A 19,633-nucleotide genomic window follows, 5' to 3' on the forward strand; every position below is an offset into this window, starting at 1 on the left:
AATGCCTACTGGAGGACAGAAAAAAGCAATGGGAAATCCAATTTGAAGCTGCTAAGTAAAACAAAAAAAAGGTTCAACCAACCCCCTCGCCCCACTCATCACTCAGTCATTTCTTAGTTATTTTAAATTCAGAAAGAGGCAGATCCTTGATTCTTCTCGCCCTCATGAGGGATTATGGATAAAACTGAATCCCCACGAAAAGCCCCTAGACATGTTTGCCTGCAGTTTAGCAGACTTGGGCCACTGTGGAATGGCTCCTGTGTCTGAAAATTTCAGCCACTTTGGCCCAAATGGGAAAAGGTTATATCTATTTTTTTTAACTCCCCGTTATAGTGACTAGGACAATGCAGAACTTCATTTTATGCAGAGCAGCTTGGAACCTGGATAAAGGACAGAACAATTCAGCAACAGATCAGAATTCTTAGAAAATACACTGATACAAATACAACGTGAATTTCTATATGGATGGAGTCATATAATCCCTTACCCACAGTCTGAAGAGACAGATTCTAGGAACAGTTTGCCTCCTTTAACTGCTGTTTGTGTGAACTAGACAAACACAGGAATACAAACGTATAAGAGCAAAAGAGAGCTTAAGAAGAGGTTTGCACAGGATGTTTTAGAGCTAATTCCAAGTGACAATTAAACAGGATCCAGTGGGATTCACTTTAAGGCTTTTCCTTGTCTTTGTCAACAAAGAGAATGCAGTCCCAAATTAGTAATATTCAGCTTTTTCTCCTCTCTAACCAATTAGATGGAGGCAACATATTATCTGTATTACCTAATTACCTCTTCTCAGAAATTCGTAAGAATGGAAAAAAATCTGTTGCTTATTAGAGGGCCCATAGCATGAACCATTTTTGTGATGAAGCCTCTAGATATGAGCAAAAATGAAGAACGGATGTTTGAACTACATCACACATTTCCTCCCATGCGTCTATATGTTTGCGCCAGCAATCTGTAGTGTTGTTTCATTTGATTTGTCGGGCGGGGAGTGGGGAGGCAGGAGGCTGCAATCCTTCCGTATTGGAGATCAGGAGATTAATTTTTTAAAGAGAAGGATTGTAAAAAGCAGGCATTGGTAAAACATATGTTCCTTGAGCAGCTACAAATATGAGTATTTGACGTTATTGTTTTTCAATATGGAACTGGTTTAAAGCTTCAGACAGTTGCAGTTTTTAATGCATGGGTCATAATCAGCAGGGCAGAAACAGGGAAACAGGGCAGGATCACTTGTGAAAGGGGAAAACTTGGACAAATTATTACAATAATACTAGATCTTGTTAGAAATCGATGTAACAGTTTCTCCAAGGTGTCTGAATCAACCCTGATTTACTGCAGCCAAAGTCCTAGCCCATCATTAAGAGGACTCAATAAATCAGAAAGCCTTAGATTTAATCCCAGCATCACTATAAATACCTTTAGAAGGAACTTGATTTGAGTTTTGATAGGTGGAATTGCTCATGTTTGGCTGATTCAGTGTTTCTTTCAACTAAGTTATCAGTGTTGTTTGCAAAGGAAAGTAAGAGGCCTCTTATCCAGTCTCAATAGGTTCACCACCACCACCACCAAGCCTTTAAAGTCAAGGTGTGATACACTCACTCACGGGACACACTCACCCTGCGGGAATGTCAGGATTGCAAATGTGCATTCCTTTGAGGTTGGTGGGCCTGCTCCCATCTGTGGAAGTGGCATTTGGTTCTAGGTCCACAGGTTCAGTCATCCTAACTGATTATTTATAAAAGCACCTAAGATATGATATGGCATAATTAGACAGCATCTGACAAAGCAAAGACATCACCTTGCTAATAAAGGTCCGTATAGTTAAAGCCATGGTTTTTCCAGTAGTGATGTATGGAAGTGAGAGCTGGACCATAAAGAAAGCTGATCGCCGAAGAATTGATGCTTTTGAATTATGGTCTGGAGGAGACTCTTGAGAGTCCCATGGACTGCAAGAAGATCAAACATCTCCATTCTTAAGGAAATCTGCCCTAAGTGCTCACTGGAAGGACAGATTGTGAAGCTGAGGCTCCAATACTTTGGCCGCCTCATGAGAAGAGAAGACTCCCTGGAAAAGACCCTGATGTTGGGAAAGTTGGAGGGCACAAGCAGAAGGGGGTGACAGAGGATGAGATGGTTGGACAGTGTTCTCGAAGCTACGAACATGAGTTTGACAAAACTGCGGGAGGCAATGGAAGACAGGAGTGCCTGGCGTGCTCTGGCCCATGGGGTGACAAGGGTCGGACATGACTAAACAACAACATAACTAGTTGTCAACATTAGTCACCTTTTGAAATCAGCTGCTTCAAATGAAAGCCCTATGAGGACCATAAAACAGTCCAGTCTATTGCAAAGATCAACTGATGGAAGTTGAAGGACTCTCAGCCACATATGAACACAACATAATGCTTTGCTTACTGAGGCTGGACCGTTGGGGTGAAGGGGACACAGCTCCATCAACCTCACTTGCCTGCCTATCAAACTGCAACAAGTACTGGCAATAGCGCATCTACATTTTGAGGACCCTGAAGCTTGAACTGATATGGGGCCCCTTCGCAATGAAGTCTGGATAACCACTGTTTTCTTCTTCAGTGGGTTTGTTCCACGGCAAATCACCAATTATTTATTTTTAAAATAGCTGCTACATCTTACGATTTTGATTAAAATGGCTGTATTGGATTATCTCACATGTCCAAGTCACTGCGGTGAACAAAAAATTCCTATGCCTTATAGTTTTCAAGTTAGAGCTCAGTTGGTAGAGCATGGGACTCTTAATCTCGGAGTCGTAAGTTCGAGACCCACGTGGGGCGAAATATTCCTGCATTGCAGGAGGTTGGACTAGATGTTACTTGTGGTTCCTTCAAACTATTCTATGATTCTATGGTGAGGGAAGTAGGGAAATATTATATACATGCATGATGCATTTTTAAAATATATTTTTTAAAAGCAATGTGGACTAAGGTCACTTCTGGGGCCCTTCTGGGATCGGGAGCCCTGAAGCTTAAGATTCATTAAATGTTTAATAGTAGATCTACTCCTGAATGCTGGAGATGTTGCTGCCCGTCAGCTTCCTCATTCTTAGTCCCAGGCTGCATACACACTAACCCATTTGTAGGACATAAATGTAGTTCACCTCAATCTGGAGTTGGATGAAGATTGTCACAACGTTCTTAAACCTCATAAGAAGATGTGGCATTAAGATAAATATTTGATAAGCAATATGGAGTTGTTGCCTGATATTAAGAAATTTGATCATTACCATCTAGTCACTTGACTCAGTCTGTAAAGTGCAAAATATATCTAAGTATCACCAGCAAAAAATATTTATCCCTCCTTGCCATGTTCTTGTTGATGAAATTGTGCCGTGAGGGCAGGGGGAAGCAGGCTACTGCCATGGACTTTTAAAAAACAACAGTGGGTGATTAACAGAAGTCTTTGTATTCTGCCTATACCCTTCACATTGCCTTCCGATGCATAGCCAAACCGTCTGCTGTGTGTTTTGGTAGTTGGATAATTGGGAGCACTCTTGGGTTGTGCGTACACCTGGTTTCCTTCCAGCCTGAAATTCATTTCTTCCCCATCGTACTGCCCCTCCTCCTCCTCTCTTCCTGCTGCTCATATAATGGAGATCAGGAGTTGATGAATGAAACATTGGTGCCCAGTCTCTGCAGCAACCACTGAAGAGCACTCTAACAGAAGTGACACTCTGGTCTCCATGGATAAAATGCTGAAACCCTAGACCAGTTGTCCAAAGGGAATCCATCTGCAGCCATAAAAAAGAACTTGAAAGCAAGCCTGATATGAACAAAGACAGTCCTGTGTTCTTTTTCAAAAAAAACCCACCCGTTTCTTTTTTGATATTGATATAGCCATAGACGTACCATTTTATGATATGTGTGCACAGTAAAAAACACATACAAAATGTATAGAGAAAGAATCACAGTACCCTTTGACTTCTCATGGTGGGAGATATTAACTTAAAAGAAAAGAAAAGGAAAAGTTGTCATTTTTTTAACAGACCAAGACAAAACATAATTTCAAACTCAAGACCAATATGCACATCATGCTTGGCAAAATTCAGTGCTTCTGTGCAATGAACTTAGTACAGTAGTTCAAATTAACTGCTAAGAAATTAAAGGGTAGAATCCTTTGGGAGCAATGTGGGAGCATAAGAAACACAAGAAACTGCCTTTTACTGAATCAGACCATTGATCTGCCTACCTCAGTACTGTCTACACCAGTATTTCCCAACCTTGGGTCTCCAGCTGTTTTTGGACTACAGTTCCCATCATCCCTGACCATTGGTCTTTCTAGCTAGGGATGATGGGAGCTGTAGTTAAAAAACAGATGAAGACCTCAATTTCCCCAATTTCTACCAAAAACTAAAAAGGCATTAAGATGCCTCCCTTTTGGCCCTCATTGTCCGTCAGTTCTATCTGAGTTGACTCCCATTCAGATAGCCAGCATTTATCATATATAAAGTAGGTCCAATGAGTTATATCCAATACTAGTCTTGCTAAGAATAGACCCATTAAGCCTGGTGGTCCTCAGCTGACCATGTCCATTAATGTTGGTGAGCCTACTCTGAGTAAGACTAGTATTGGCTATACATCCAGTTGAAACGAATGGACATGACTAACGGAGGTCTGTCAATTTCAGTGGGTCTGCTCTGGATAAGACTTAAGTGGGATACAACCCACTGTGTCTAACCCTAAATTATTACTGCTTCAGTTGGTATTTGAAGCTCAGAGTATCACTCAACAAGCAGGCCGGACTTCTACCCCAGGCAAAAAAGAAAAGAACCTTCCTTGTGCCGATCAAGCTGGAAAATCAGGACCATGTGTCCTGGCTTGCCCACTGACTTGTTTCAGGTCAACGACTCATGGAAAATGGCCATAATTGCCCATGAGCTGAAGATGCTCAACACTGATGTTGCCACTCTACAGAGTGGCCTCTAAATAAACATTTTAATAACTAGATTTCAAGGTTAAAAAATAAAAGAAACAAGACAGACTTTAAAACAGACATGATTGTTCTGATAAGATGAAAATATACTTAATGGCTACATGGTTATTTGCCATATTGTGTTGAGAAGTCTGTGCAGAAATAATTACAGTACAGTTTTCATAAATGCTAAGTAAGAAATCAGAATGTGCTTCCATTTAAAGGTTTTCATATGCAAATAGGTTGATTGCAAGATACATGCTTTAGCTTGTTAGTTTTTAGTCGCAGCCTCACCTATTTACCAGCGTATATGCAAATATTAATATTTCTATTGTGTTTGTTATTATTTATTGAATTTATATACTGCCCTATACCCGGAAGTCTCTCTGTTAAAATAATACACTTTTATATAGGGCCAGCCCCACCATTAGGTAGAGTGAAGCAGCTGCCTCAGATGGCCAATGCTGAGGGGCACACCATATGTGTGCTACATAGCCTGCCCTCAGGTGCTGTGGAGGATGTTATCCCAATGCCAGTGGTGAAGTGGTAAAGTGCCATAGCTCAGTAGTAGAGTCTCTGCTCTGCATTTGAAAGGTCCCTGGTTCAGTTCCTGGCATCGTTGGGTATGGCTGGGAGAGGACCTTGTCTGAAATCCTGGATGAGTTTGTTACTCCCAAGTCCTATCTGGAGGTACTGATGGTTGCTCACTCCAAATGCTCGAGGATCAGAAACACTCAGGGTTGTAATCCTGTGTGCAGTTAGGGCACACAGTTCCAATTGATTTTGTTCTAAATCATACACAGGTTAAGTGAGAAAAGAACCATTTTCACCGGAGTCTAAAGTCTCGCTTCTAGACTTAATACACAGAATGGTAATAAAAGCCCCTTGCAGTTTTGCCTGCAAAGGACCTCGAGTGATTTTATAGTATGTTTTATGGAACATGCTCTTGAACAACAAGCGAATGCCTACTAAAAGCGCACTGCTTTGGTTATAGACGAATAATCCATAAACCGATTAAGTGGGATATAATTGTGTAATGAATATTGGTGTATTTATGTAATATTAGAGCTCTGCCTATTCCATACACATACTCAAGCAAATCATTGACTTGTCTTCATTGCAGCTACTTTTCCATCTCTGCTTTACTAAGGATGATTAGAACTGAAATGCCTTAGGTTTCCACTTTTTTTAAGAGAAACATTTACATATTCATAGAAGTCTCTTGGCGGCGGCTGTAAACAAAGAATTATGTTCAGGACTGCAGCTAGAAATAAGATATGTCAGAGGTCTATTACCCATTCAATCGAGAATCAGTAAATGGCCCAAGGGCACTTCCTTAAATGGGAAAGGGTAAAATAACTGAGGCTGAGGCCCCAAGTGTAGCTGGAACTCAATCACATTGTTGATTTAGAGTATACCAGGCATTTTTTGTAATTGTCAAAATTCATTTAGCTTCTCTGACATGAGCGGAATGGTCTGAGATCTCAAGATAAGGCATGCTTCCCCGCATCTTTCACTAGGCTACACAGACCTCAAAACTGCATGCAGCAAGCGGTAGTATAACCAGGGGCACATGCATTTGGATTTCTGTTACAGTCGTACTACTCTGTTTATGCTACCAAAATACATCAATAAAGTGTTTACACTACCAAAATACATCAATGGAAGGAACTTCTCCTCATGGGCATAAGAGCAGGCCCAGATGTGAAGGAGGAGGGTCAAGCACTGCTAACAAAGCCCTTCACCTCGAGCCCCTTAAGGCCTGCCTTCTGATCTCAAAACAAATTTCTTGACGAGAAAGAAAAAATATATACCCTGACAGTGCCTTTATTCTCCAGACCAGGTCCTGCTCTACCATTCTTTCCTGAGGGGTTTAGGACACAAGAAGCTGACGTAAATGAAGCTGGTATAAGTTAAATTGGTGTAAAGTCATGCCACATCCAAACCCCATTCTGGAGCAAGGCTACTGCCAGATGAAGCAGCCCAAGGTTGTCAGAGGGAAAACAGGGCTTTGAAACTGAGGTCAGCTTACAATAATCTTTTTGCCAGTCCGCATGCCTCAGCTAGGCAGAGAGAATCGGTCCCCCAGCCCCGTCCTGCCCTTGCCATGCCCTCAGAATGCCTCTTTTAAAGGACGTGCAGTCCTTAAAAATCACACTCAGTTGCTTGTGAAGCAAACATTTCAGTGGCTCCACTCCTTCATTTTATGAGGCAGCCAGCAAGTTCATGTTTCCTCTCCATTTAGTATATTTTCAGTAGTTTGATTGACTTGTGGTGCTTGTGGAAGATGGAGCTACTACCAACATTTTGATAATGCTTTTGATCTTCTGAGAGTCCTTCCTTGTTAAGGTAAAGCAGGAACCCAGTGAGACATTTATTCCACTGATATGTCTAGCTCAGTGTTGGGATAGCAATAGGCACTGCCATCTGCTTGTAATCTTGGCTGCACAAGGGGAGGATCACTTAATTGATCTATGATCCTTGACTGTGGTGGATTTTTGAGTTTCATAGCAAACTTCAGGTACCTCTTAATATGCTCTAATCTGCAATATTGTAATTACAATCAGGTGACCAATGGTGAAATTTTGCATATTTGTCAGCTTTTCAATGCATACCTAGGTAAACAGGTAAGATTCCTGTTCTGCTAGTGACTGTAAAGTGGGTATGGTTGCTATTCCTTGTTAATCAATTTGCTTGTGGAGGTCCTGGGGAGGTGAACTTTTGAAAGTTGCTGAATTAGGTGACAGGTGTTCCAACTATTCCAGATGTGTTCCTTCATTTGTATGTCTTTCCTTTCAAGGCATAGTTGGGTGTGCACTTCTGATTTATGTCAAATCTAAACAGCAAGAACAAAACCTTTCAGGAATGTAAATTGCAGAGAACCAGGCACACATCTTATAAATGAGATTAGTACCTGTTCACTTCTAAGCATGTTCCTTAGGTTATTTATTATTATTATTATTTAACGACTTTGTTCAGTTCCAAGTACTCCGTTCGATAAAATCTTTTACGGACCTGAAATTGAAATGCCATTCAACAGAGAACTGAGTTGCATAACTAAAAACTGATTGTATTGGATTAGATGTTCTTCCATTTATGATAAGGATCTGTATGATAGGATTAATATTTATGTCCTTGTTCCTTCATCCTGCCTAGGGAAGTTGGAGAGTGGCCAAGGGAAAAATGTGACCACTGCTTTGAGAGACTGCAGACACATCCTTCCTTTTCTCGCAGTCGGGTACCTTCAACCATGTTCTTCTGCATGGAGGATACAGCCATCAATGACTTCAAGTCATGATGACCGTGTTCTACCTAGTGTTGAAGGCTGCATGTCTCTGAATGCTAGTTGCTGGAAATCACAAGTGAGTAGATTCTGCTTGTGGGCTTTCCATAGGCACCCCATTTGACTACTGTGAGAATGGGATGCTGGACTAGTTGGGCATTTGGTCTGATCCAGCAAACAGCCATCTGTGGAAAACCCAAATTGTTGTTGGCTCCAATGAAGCATTAAATAATGGGACACGGGTGGTGCTGAGGGACGTGAGTGGCACTGAGGGTTAAACCACTGAGCCTAGGACTTGCCGATCAGAAGGTTGGCGGTTCGAATCCCCGTGATGAGGTGAGCTCCCGTTGCTCGGTCCCTGCTCCTGCCAACCTAGTAGTTCGAAAGCACATCAAAGTGCAAGTAGATAAATAGGTACCGCTCCAGTGGAAAGGTAAATGGGATTTCCATGCGCTGCTCTGGTTTGCCAGAAGCGGCTTAGTCATGCTGGCCACATGTACTGCAGCTGTACGCCGGCTCCCTCGGCCAATAAAGCGAGATGAGCGCCGCAACCCCAGAGTCGGCCATGACTGGACCTAATGGTCAGGGGCCCCTTTATCTTTAATGGCTTTTCATGGGGAAAGCACCAGGAGGGGAAGCATTTGAAAAACAATGCTTTAAAGCATGGATTTGTCCCTGGAAAATGCAGGGCAAAAGGTGAGTGTAGAGGAGCCTTAAGTCTCAGTGGTACTTTACCTTTTCCATTATTTTCAGTGGTCCATGGGCTAATTCACCCAATGGAGACAAGGTGGTAAACCTGATTCTGGACTATACTACTTCAAGCTGAAATGGGAAGAAGCAACATGCTTGAATCCTTCTCTATATCAAATAAATATCTACACACAGAAAACTAGATACCAAGACTGAGAATTCTGACCTAGACTTCTCCTTGACATGCTATCTTTCTATACGTTTTTGTAGTGATATGGTCCGAATCATATTGTGCGAACGAAGATAATGCTGTGACTCTTCTACTCATTCAGTAAAATAGTATAGTTTGATTTTGTGCAGTATAGACCTGAAAGTAGCAGGGAAGGCTAGTTATATTTAATAACAGGAATCACATTTGAGATTTGTACAGCAACTACTTTATTATTTTCAAATGCAAACTTTTGCATTTAGCTTGCTATTTTACAATTTTACAAACTAGGTATAAAAGACCATAAATAAATGACATAAGTTATGTGTACCTAAGATTGATGGCGAGGGAAAAATTACAAATTAAAACAAAATAGAAAATCTATATTTCTAACCAAGATTTCATTCAAATCTGCGAACCAAGCAATGCATTGTTAAGATTTTTTTTTCTTCTTCCCCAGAATGGACTAAATTATCATATGCCTCATACATTCTAATTTTTTTTTTAACCACAGTCCTTGCATATTCCAACATACTTGTAGTGATACCAAAAAATAAATGCACTCTCTCTCTCTTTTAAATCTGTCTAATTAGTATTCAGGATGCTTTCTTTCTGGTTATGAAAATGTCACGTAAAAGAAAAATACTGCTTTGAAGTCCTGTTCACTGGCAAGAACCAGCTTCTTCTTCTTTTTGTTTTATACATATATATATATTTAATACATAGATCCATCACAAAGTTAATACAGCAAGAAACCTGGACAAACATCAACTGGTGGGGTTGTGAGCAGAACAATTTTCTAATGTATGGAGGTTTGCTGTTTTGGAGTCCTGTTGATGCCTCATCTTTAACCAGGAAGAAATGGAGGCCAGTTCTCTTATCAATTTCTGGTTGTTGTTAGGTTGTTAGTGTGTTGTGTCTTTTTACCCATCCAAACTCTGTTTAGTACACTTGACTGCAATCCGAGAATGCTGGGTTTGCAGTTCACAACACTTTATGCCCCCCGGCTCCTTGACAGTGCTGTGTCCTGCCATCAGCACAACTACACAAACCGAGAAATACTGATCTTCAATTTTGTGTTCATCAGACCAAAAAAATAACCTTAGAAATGGGAAAGGAAGAAACAGGGGGGAGGGAGAGGCAAGGATGAAGAATAAACTCCAGAGAAACTGTTTTAGGGCCTCATTCAATGCCAAGCATTTTAAATGCAATATTTACACATTCTTTTCCTTGATTTCCCCCCGCCAGGCATGTAGGTTTGACTGTCCTGTTTCAGCTTGATGTGCTGCACTGTATCTCAGTAGGGAAGAGTCTTCTGTGACCAGAAAGCAGGTCGAGCACATCAAATGCTGAGCTCAAAATGTGGAATGGCAGTCCATTCCCCAGACTCCTGCATTCAGCTCGCCTCCAAGAACAGTCTTCAGAAAATTAACAGTGAACTCTCCAGACTCTGTAAACTTTCCTAGATAGGACTGGTAGGTCATTACCACTTATTGCAAACTGTATTGCAGTTTACCTATGAGAGGAACATGAAAGGGGTTGTGGGTTTTTTTTTGCAAATCCCTTGCTTAAACCTTCAAAACCTTTTGTATTCTTTAACGTGGGAGAAAATAAAACAGTTTGCTCACCAATCATTCATGGGCCCCAAACTCCTTGCAGGTGGCACACTGAATAATTTACTTCTGTGAATGGATAAGGATTGCATATTTCTGTTTGTGTTCATCAAGTCTCTCAAAGCTTTTTTTTTTTCCAGGGCGGGGGAGGGAAAAAAGGCTATTTAATAGTTCAGTTCAAAACAACCCACTGATGGATGAAGACTTCATCTCCACCTACTTTCCCCCTTAAGGTACTGCTGCTTCGATAATGAACAGGCCTCGACAAGACTAATGGTCATCGATCGAATTCTTTATCACAGTTATGGAACTCACAATGGATCACTCCACAACTCGAGTGAAGGCGCCCCTGCTCTAGGCTGAATAACTATTTGTTAAGGTTAGTGTGGCAGCTACATAATACATGAATAGATTCAGGACTGTAACATTCAGGAGTGTGTGTGTTTTCTCGTCACCGTTGCATAGCTCACCTACTGGCCTGGAAACTCAACAGCTCAGCAACAACCGCCAAGTTCTCTGAGATGCTATCTGCATGTTCACAGGTGGCCCTGGGCAACAGGCAACACAGAAGCACACACCCACACACCCAAGGCCATACGTACACTCACACATTCCCGGAAGAGATAATAAGTTATTTTCCATTCTATTAAAAAATATTGATATTATCGCAATGGCACACTTTTTTTTCCCCCTGTAAAGGATCACTTCACTGTCCCACGCAGTCTCAGCTTTTGTGAACTGGGCTCTGTGCTACGGCACCTAACCCCGGCGTCCATCGTTATGACATGTAGAGCTCTGCTACTTGCACTCATACCGTTGCAGCAGTGACATGCAGGAGAAAAAGAAGAAGAGAGAACACGCACTTACACAAAAATTAAATAAATGGAGCGAGGAAAGAGAAGTCTGTAGGGCTTTGATACAGTACATTCCTCAAGTGGCAATGAAAGAGCCACATCTGGGCCATTTCATCTTTCAGTTTTGTTGCTGGCAACAAAAAAAAGGAAAAGAAAAAATAGAAAAAAAGCAGAAAGCCAAAGAGACACTCTTCAGGGAGCAATGCTGCTTATGTAGTCCATCTTCAGTGCTGAGTAAACTGGGACACTGGAAGGCTTTTGTCTCTGGCCTGTTATCCTCCAAGGCCAACATGGGCACCAGGAAGGGCTGAGTCCAAGAAAGCAGGATCCATTTTCCCTATTTAAAAAAGACAACCATCAAACTATTATTATTATTTTACATTTGTATACCACCCTTCATCTGAAGATCACAGGGCGGTTCACAACATAAACATACAAAGTAAGAACACAAAATACATAATAAAATGAAAACAAAAACTAATAACTCTCCTCCCACAAACATATTTTGACGGCCATAAAGTGTTGATCAGTAAAGGCCTGGTTATAGAGAAATGTTTTCATCTGGTGCCTAAAGAAATACAGTGAAGGCGCCAGGCGAACCACCCTGGGGAGAGCATTCCACAAATGGGGAGCCAACACAGAAAAGGCCTGCTTTCATGTTGCTTCTCTCTAGACCTCTTGTGGAAGAGGCACACAAAGAAGGGCCTCAGATTATGATCACAGGATCCACAGCAGCCAATGCTAGGATGAGGATTGGAATGCCTTTTTCAGCCTATCATCTTGCTCCTTGAATTATTATAGCCATGACTGTAGGGCAGTTTATGATTGCTTTGCATTCATAAGATCCCCGGTTCAATACTCTTAAATCTCCTGTTTACACAAAGGAATCTCCCTTGAGGACCTGGAAAGCCACTGCCAGTACCAGATAATCCCAGGCTAGATGGACACTGTTTAAGGCAGCATCTTGTGTTGATAAAGTTCCTTTTATGGTTGAGGTTCACAAATCAGCGTAGGGGAGACAGGAGAGTTTAGTGTACCCTAGAAATCTGAGGGATGTGTGAGCCTGCTGCTGTTTTCCTAGAATTGCCCAATATTTCTGTGCTAGAGGGGCCAACAGATTAGTGACATTATCTCCTGTTTTGAATATTTGACACTTTGCTTGCTCGCACAGCTGAACCCTGCAGAAATAAGGACTGCACTCCTGTCAAGACTTGGCCTGTGGAGGGTGGGGAGTTCAATCCTGCTTTCTGCAATGATCAGCTGCACCAGTGCGTTCCCCATGTGGAACTCAGCTATGTAGCCAAACACAGCATAATTGAACTCCCTCCTCATTAGCCGGTGGGCAGAAAGTTCAGTCCCGCTTGGTCAATATCTCCCCTCATCCCGATAAGGTCAATTTCAACACGTAGACAGGACCATTTTGACACCAGATGATTGACAGGTAGGTGGTTCTACCCACCTGCCAAAGCAGGTTGGAGGAGATAAATATCTGGCCCATTGGGTGAAAAAGGTTCCCCACATCTGAGCTATAACATGCCTCACTAAGAGCCTTGGGCTGACACTCTCTGTCTCTTGCATGGTTTGGAGAAGGGCTTTATTTAGTTTAATTTCAAAGAATCCTCTCTTAGGATTTGATATGAATCAGAGACAGTGGTTTAAAACAAGCTCTGGTGAATTTGATAATAAGCCAACTTCACAAAGCCAAAGGTGAATTGTTTGTCTAGACCAGGCTTCTTCAACCTCGACCCTTCAGGTGTTTTGAGACTACAATTCCCATCATCCCTGACTACTGGTCCTGCTAGCTAGGGATCATGGAGTTGTAGGCCAAAAACATCTGGAGGGCCGAGGTTGAGGAAGCCTGGTCTAGAATTTGTGCTAAACCACAATTTCGGATTTCTGTGTAACACTAAACCAGGATTCTTTGAAAGGGAAAATACATACTGGCAAATTCCTTCTCCAAGGCACATAAGATTTGGAGAGGGGTTTGTATGTGAGAGGGTGACTGAGGCTTTACTCAGGTCCATTCTGATTTTTAAACATAGTGCTAAATCATGGTTTAGTCCATTGTCCATGAAAATCATTCTTTGGCTGTATCCTAGTTCAGCCAAGTATGTTCAAAACAAGTATGTCTGTATACATGACTGCATGTATATAGCTTACAGCACTGCAGGTTGGGAAGAGAGGCCCCAAATTTCTCTGCATTTCAAAACAAAATTAAACAAGGTCTGATAAGATCTCTTTAAATTTGAGGGGGGAAACCTGGAGAGTCAAATAATTTGGAATGGGTAGAGGTGAAATTTTAACACCATGCTGTTTTCCCCAGTAAAAAAATTCTCCTCCCTTTCAATGAAGTTGCTATTTGTCCTTTTAGGGTTTAAAAACAAACAAACATAGAAACTTGGAGGAGGAAACAATTTTCAGTGAGGTTAACAGCATGGGGGGTGTTATAAAAGCCCATCTCCCCAAGTCTAACTCTATTCTGAATGTTCATGCAAACATACATACCCACACACCAGCTGCTTTTTGGAAAAAGTTTTAGGAAGTGGGGGAGATGGACTTCCATTCTTATTTGGCTGAGGAAGACTTTAATATTTTCAGGAAAACTCAAAGACTAACATTCACCAGCAAATGTGTTAAAATATGACTGTTTAAGTCACCTTTCAGAAACACACACCTCCATATTCTTCAACATGAAAAGCTTTTATGGGTAATTCTGCTAAGAGGTTTTACTAAGCTGTCACAGTTTTTGACAGGATCCAAATTTAGCATCCCATGTTCGCAACCATTTGCTTTCAGAATCAAGTTCGTAGGGGAAGCTTGTGGTTAAAATTGGTAAGTTGTTGTTGCAAGTGACAAAAAATGACAAGAGTGACGTTGGGAATATGGCAAGTTTGACTCGTTCAATTCACTCAGTGCTCCTGGCTTCCAAATAAGTGCAGTGATTTCTAACAAATCAAACCTGAGTGTCACTCTCTTTTGTGCTGAAGCTGCTGTCACGAGTAGATAGAACTAGAGAGAGGGGGAAATCAAAGCTGAAAACCTAATAGGTGATGTTGCCATCCTCAAAATAATAAGCTCAGCTGAAATACTTCTAGCAGGTGGCCTCACCTTATGACACTCATATTCTCTACACCAAATCATCAATAGGTTTGATTCTCTTTCATTCCTGCACACTTTTCTGGTTGCAAAATGAACCAAGATCTAGATCTGAGGCTGTAATCTCTTCTTTGGGAGTGAGCCTCATTGAACTGAGAGGGTTTTCCAGATAAACACGGATGAAGTCAGATTGCGCACCACTTTTGAATGACAGAATAAAGTAAAAAGTGGGTACAGCTGTAAATTAAACATTTTCTCTTTCATCAGCACTCCTTGTGCTGATCTAATATTTGTTCAAAATAGACAAGGAACATACAGTGTAGAGGGCAGGATTTTTATTTTTTAAAAAAAGTCTGATTGATATAAACAGCTTGGCAAGTGAGCCTGGAGCATACAGCACTTTTCCAACTCTCAGTGATGTTAAGAAGGATAAATACATGCAGGTCCCTTGGATGTGTTCCTTGGAAATCGTTCATTAGGTGAATGTTCACATAGCAAGTCCACAATTTCCATTATTTCCTATGGGAACATTTCTAATCAGGGATTTGTCCAATCCCTCTCCCCACCCCTCCATAATTTCTTCCTGAAAAGGCTGCAGCCTACCAGCAGAAGGAAGACAAAGGGGAAAACTTATTTGTCCAATCTCTCCAGCTCGTTGATTCGTCCAAAAATTGCACCTGCTCTCCCGCCCTGCATGGTTTCTGCCTGAAAATGACTTCCCCAGCAAGCAGAAAACAGCAAGGAAGTCAAAAAGTGGCCAAACTCCATCTATTTAGATATCTGAATCTGTGGAGTGTATAGCGATGTCTGGGCATAAAGCTTTATGTTCGGACCAGTGAATTTTCACATAACAAACAGGCAGCTAGTGGGACTGAGCCCGGCTTCGGCTGGGGAGGGCGGGATATAAATAAAATTTATTATTATTATTATTATTATTATTATTATTATTATTATTAAATAAGCACATTAATTTAGGGTGGGGGTGTAGTTCCTGTCAAGCTTCTTGTGTAGCAAAACTAATACAGATTTTTCCTAGGCCTTTGGTGGTTTTTCCCATGTCAACATTTTTTCTTTATGTGCCATGGTCTATATGAGTCATGTGCTGGATATCAAAATGAAATAGGCACCTATGTGGGTAGAGCCCAATGCATGCAAAATTGAACCATGTAATCTGCACACCACAAAATGGTGTGTAAAGTTCATCCTACACAGACCTACAAAATAAAAAAAATTCCTTCCAGTAGCACCTTAAAGACCAACTAAGTTAGTTCTTGGTATGAGCTTTCGTGTGCATGCACACTTCTTCAGATGTAACTTAGTTGGTCTTTAAGGTGCTACTGGAAGGAATTTTTTTTTAAATTTTTTTTTTTGACTATGGCAGACCAACACGGCTACCTATCTGTAACCAGACCTACAAAAGTGATTTCCAATGCAGAGATTTCATACATTCTAGTGGTTGATGGAGTCAACTAATGAAATCTTATGCCCTCCACGATGCATAGAAAACAAACATCTAGAATAATTGTCGTACTAAATTAAAAGGGGGGAAAGGGTCTTTTACTAGCTACATCCCATCAGTGCATTCTCTTTTATTACTGATAAGGAAATGAAGACACCATTATCACAAAGGGGAAACCATAGTCCCACTGACCTTTTCAATGTTGCACAATCAATTGTCTCTTAGAAGGGCAAAAGGATGCAAGTCTGGAAGATCCACAGTCAAGAATGGCTGACTTATGCGAGTTCAAAAATGATGATCGGTATAAGCCTCAAGCAACTCTCCAGCCTCAAAAAAAAAAATAATAATCCAGTAATCCATAAAGATTGCTCTCCGTCTCATCTTGGAAGTGGGCAAATCTTCGATTGAGAGGCACTGATCAGCCCATAGGATATTTTCCCTCAAGGTTTCTGCAAGGTACCGTTGATGCTCAGAATATGCCAACATGTCTTGGTACAGAAGATTCTTCATTCCAATAAAAGGTGAATAATTGTGGTTTACCCCACAGACCAAACACAATGATTGTAATCCCAGTGGCTGTTGAGGGAACAACAGTACCTTCCTTCGTTTAAGCACAGTATCTGGCAGCAAACACAGCATCAGAACTTGTATGTGATGTTATATAGATACATGTATATTACATAATGTCGATCAACACAGAAGTATATTCCAAGAAATAAATTTGTTCCAGGCCTGTTCACAAATGACGGGCTGTCATTTCTGTAGTTCCCCTCCCCGCAACACTCCCAGCAAACTTTATATATCAATCGACGCTGCAAATCTGTTTTTTTAATTATTATTAATTATTATTATTATTATTTCAAATGGCGAGGAGAAGTAAAAAAAGTGCAGTTCTTCAATTAAAGTGCATGGATGAGGTAAACTAATTTCAAGAGTTTTGAGTTCATTCAGTACTGGCTCAAACGGGAACCATTCTTCCGTGCATCTGTTGCATTTGGGTCCTCATTGCCTGCACACTGCTCAGAATCTTATTCTGGTGTGCAATGGCGGTAATTCCAATTCTTGCCAGGTCGCTGCATGAAGCAAAAAAAGAAAGAAGCCGAAGGGTGAAAACTTTTTGTCAGAAGTGGATCCAGTAAAATATATTAAGTAAAATCCATTAAAATATATTGAGACAAGCACATACACAAAAAAGGAGAAAAGAAGGCAAAGCAAGGTGAATGTATACTAATGCTTGATTAAAGCAGCTGAAGGGCATTTTGGAACGGCACACATTGTAGACTGAAGGCATTCTAATATTGTAATGGATGCAATGATATGCAGTGCAAAGCAAAAAAAGCCGATTAAATATCCAGATTTACCAGTTTTTTTGTTATACCGCTGAGTACTTACTCCTGGTTCATATGCACCACAGCCTCTAGGGTAGTGTAGCTGGCAGCTGTGAAGTTGTCCTTGTATCGCTCCATCTTAATAGCTTGGAGCCAATCGCCGACGGAAACTACGGCTGAGAATTCAGGAGAACTTGGATCCAACAGAGCTGTATTAGGTCTAGGAACAACAACAGAAGAACATGATTAAAAAGATTTCACAGCAACAAGAACAAAAATCCAGCTAGACTTTATATATTGCATAATCAGTGCTCAGTACAGATAAGAGAGGCATATAATCCTAGAGATTTGTAAGAAACAAGCGCCTCCAACTACTACCACAGGGGCTTCTGCAGAAGCATCTTGCCCTGAGGGGAGTGAGAAGAAGCAATAACAGCTTTTTCTACATAAACAAGTTGTCTATTGTAACTTTTTTTCCCATCAGTGATTATAGTTATAATAATCTTCCGCAAACTACTTTGTGAGCTCTACCTGAACAGCAGAGTATAAATACTGTGAATAAACAAATATGCAATAGTTTCCCACACAAATATATATGGCAAAATGTTCCAAAGCACTTAAGGACGATATTTACACGGTCACAATGTGTAACTTCAATATGTATACACAGAGACAGATATGAAAATGTAGGTGAAAATATTGTGGGGAGCATTGCAAACACATTTGTTTCTATATATCTAATCCTAAGAGAGGTCCCTTTAAAAAAAGGTTTTTCACAATGCACTGCTTTTCTGCTAGATGGTAAAAAGGTGAGCCACTGTTTATTTTATTTCTTTAACAAAATTTATGTACCATTTGAGTATAGATAGAACCTCTAAGTGGTTTTCAAAACAACAACAACACAGCCCCACACATTTGAATTGTAATGGAAAATAAAAGTAAAACACAGGCATATTTTTTAAAAAGAACCTAAATATCATTAAAATCAACAGTTAGCATGAAAACATATTAAAATGTGTCAACTTCTACACATTTGGATAGGCTCTGGGAGCTAAACTGTTTTTAGCAGGTGCTGAAAAGAGTACAGCAAAGGAACCTGATGTCAAGAGGCAATGAGTTCCAAAGTGTAGGTGCTGCCAAGCTAAAAGACTGATTGATTTCAAGTGCCAAATGGATATCATGTTCCACACAGCAAAGTGATTGAGCGGGCATACATGGAGAAGGACAATCCTTCAAGTAAACTGGTACCAAGCTGTTGACAAAGACAGTTACTAAAGTTCTGTCTGATGAGGGTAACAGTTTCAGTCCCTTTGGGGAACAATCTGTAAAGTCTCACACATCTCATTTTTTAAACATTTGTGATACAGTGGTACCTCAGGTTACATACGCTTCAGGTTACAGACTCCGTTAACCCAGAAATATTGCTTCAGGTTAAGAACTTTGCTTCAGGGTGAGAACAGAAATCATGCTCCGGTGGTGCAGCAGCAGCAGGAGGCCCCATTAGCTAAAGTGGTGCTTCAGGTTAAGAACAGTTTCAGGTTAAGAACGGACCTCCGGAACAAATTAGGTACTTAACCTGAGGTACCACTGTACTGTAATGTAGCTGCAATGCCATTACAATGTCATTATACATCCTGTGGCCAAGCCTGTTTGCAGAGACACCGTAACAGGTTCAGACTATTAGGGATGTCCTCAAGGCCAATTAACACTCTCATAATTTTTCTCCCCATGATATGTTGCATTCAAGGGTGCATTCATGTGGCGATCTTAAGATGTGAACTGGGGTTTCAAGCACACAGCTGCAAATGTCCAGAAGCAACACCTCTTATCATAGATGAACAATGTGCTACCACGACTGCTGCCAGAAAACTAGCTGATCTATCGGCAAAAGGCTCCAGACACATGCTAAGTGCTGTGTTATCCACTGGGGACAGTCAGAACCCATGATTTGCAGGGAAATTCTGTCTATGTGCAAAAGCCTTCAGCTTAGGATGAATAATTAAAAAATGGAATTAGGTCAGAAGTGCCTGTTGCCACATTAATCTGTGGTGCGCAGAGACCCGAAATGAAACTGCCTGCACAGGCAGTCTGGTGTAAACTTGTTCATCAATGCAGGATACCATTTAATTAAGCATTTCCAGAAGATGCCTACCCAACC

General features: G+C 41.0%; 1 protein-coding gene across 2 annotated transcripts in view; it reads right to left on the bottom strand.

Moving 5' to 3' along the window:
• Positions 1-9,331: 9,331 nt before the first annotated feature.
• Positions 9,332-19,633, bottom strand: part of EPHA4 (EPH receptor A4) — a 155,898-nt gene continuing 145,596 nt past the window's right edge. The window contains exons 16-18 of one of the 2 annotated variants that reach the window (XM_083506371.1): positions 17,540-17,695; positions 16,340-17,220; positions 9,332-11,929 (exon numbers count right to left, since the gene is read on the bottom strand). In XM_083506371.1, the coding sequence (XP_083362497.1) occupies positions 17,106-17,220; positions 17,540-17,695 (271 nt within the window). In that variant the 3' untranslated portion in view covers positions 9,332-11,929; positions 16,340-17,105. Of the gene's footprint in view, positions 11,930-16,339; positions 17,221-17,508; positions 17,696-19,633 lie in introns of both variants that reach the window. The other variant, XM_083506372.1, reaches the window with a different exon arrangement.

Source organism: Podarcis liolepis (assembly GCF_965112155.1).
Source record: "Podarcis liolepis genome assembly, chromosome: 5".
Classification (NCBI taxonomy): Eukaryota; Metazoa; Chordata; class Lepidosauria; order Squamata; family Lacertidae; genus Podarcis; species Podarcis liolepis.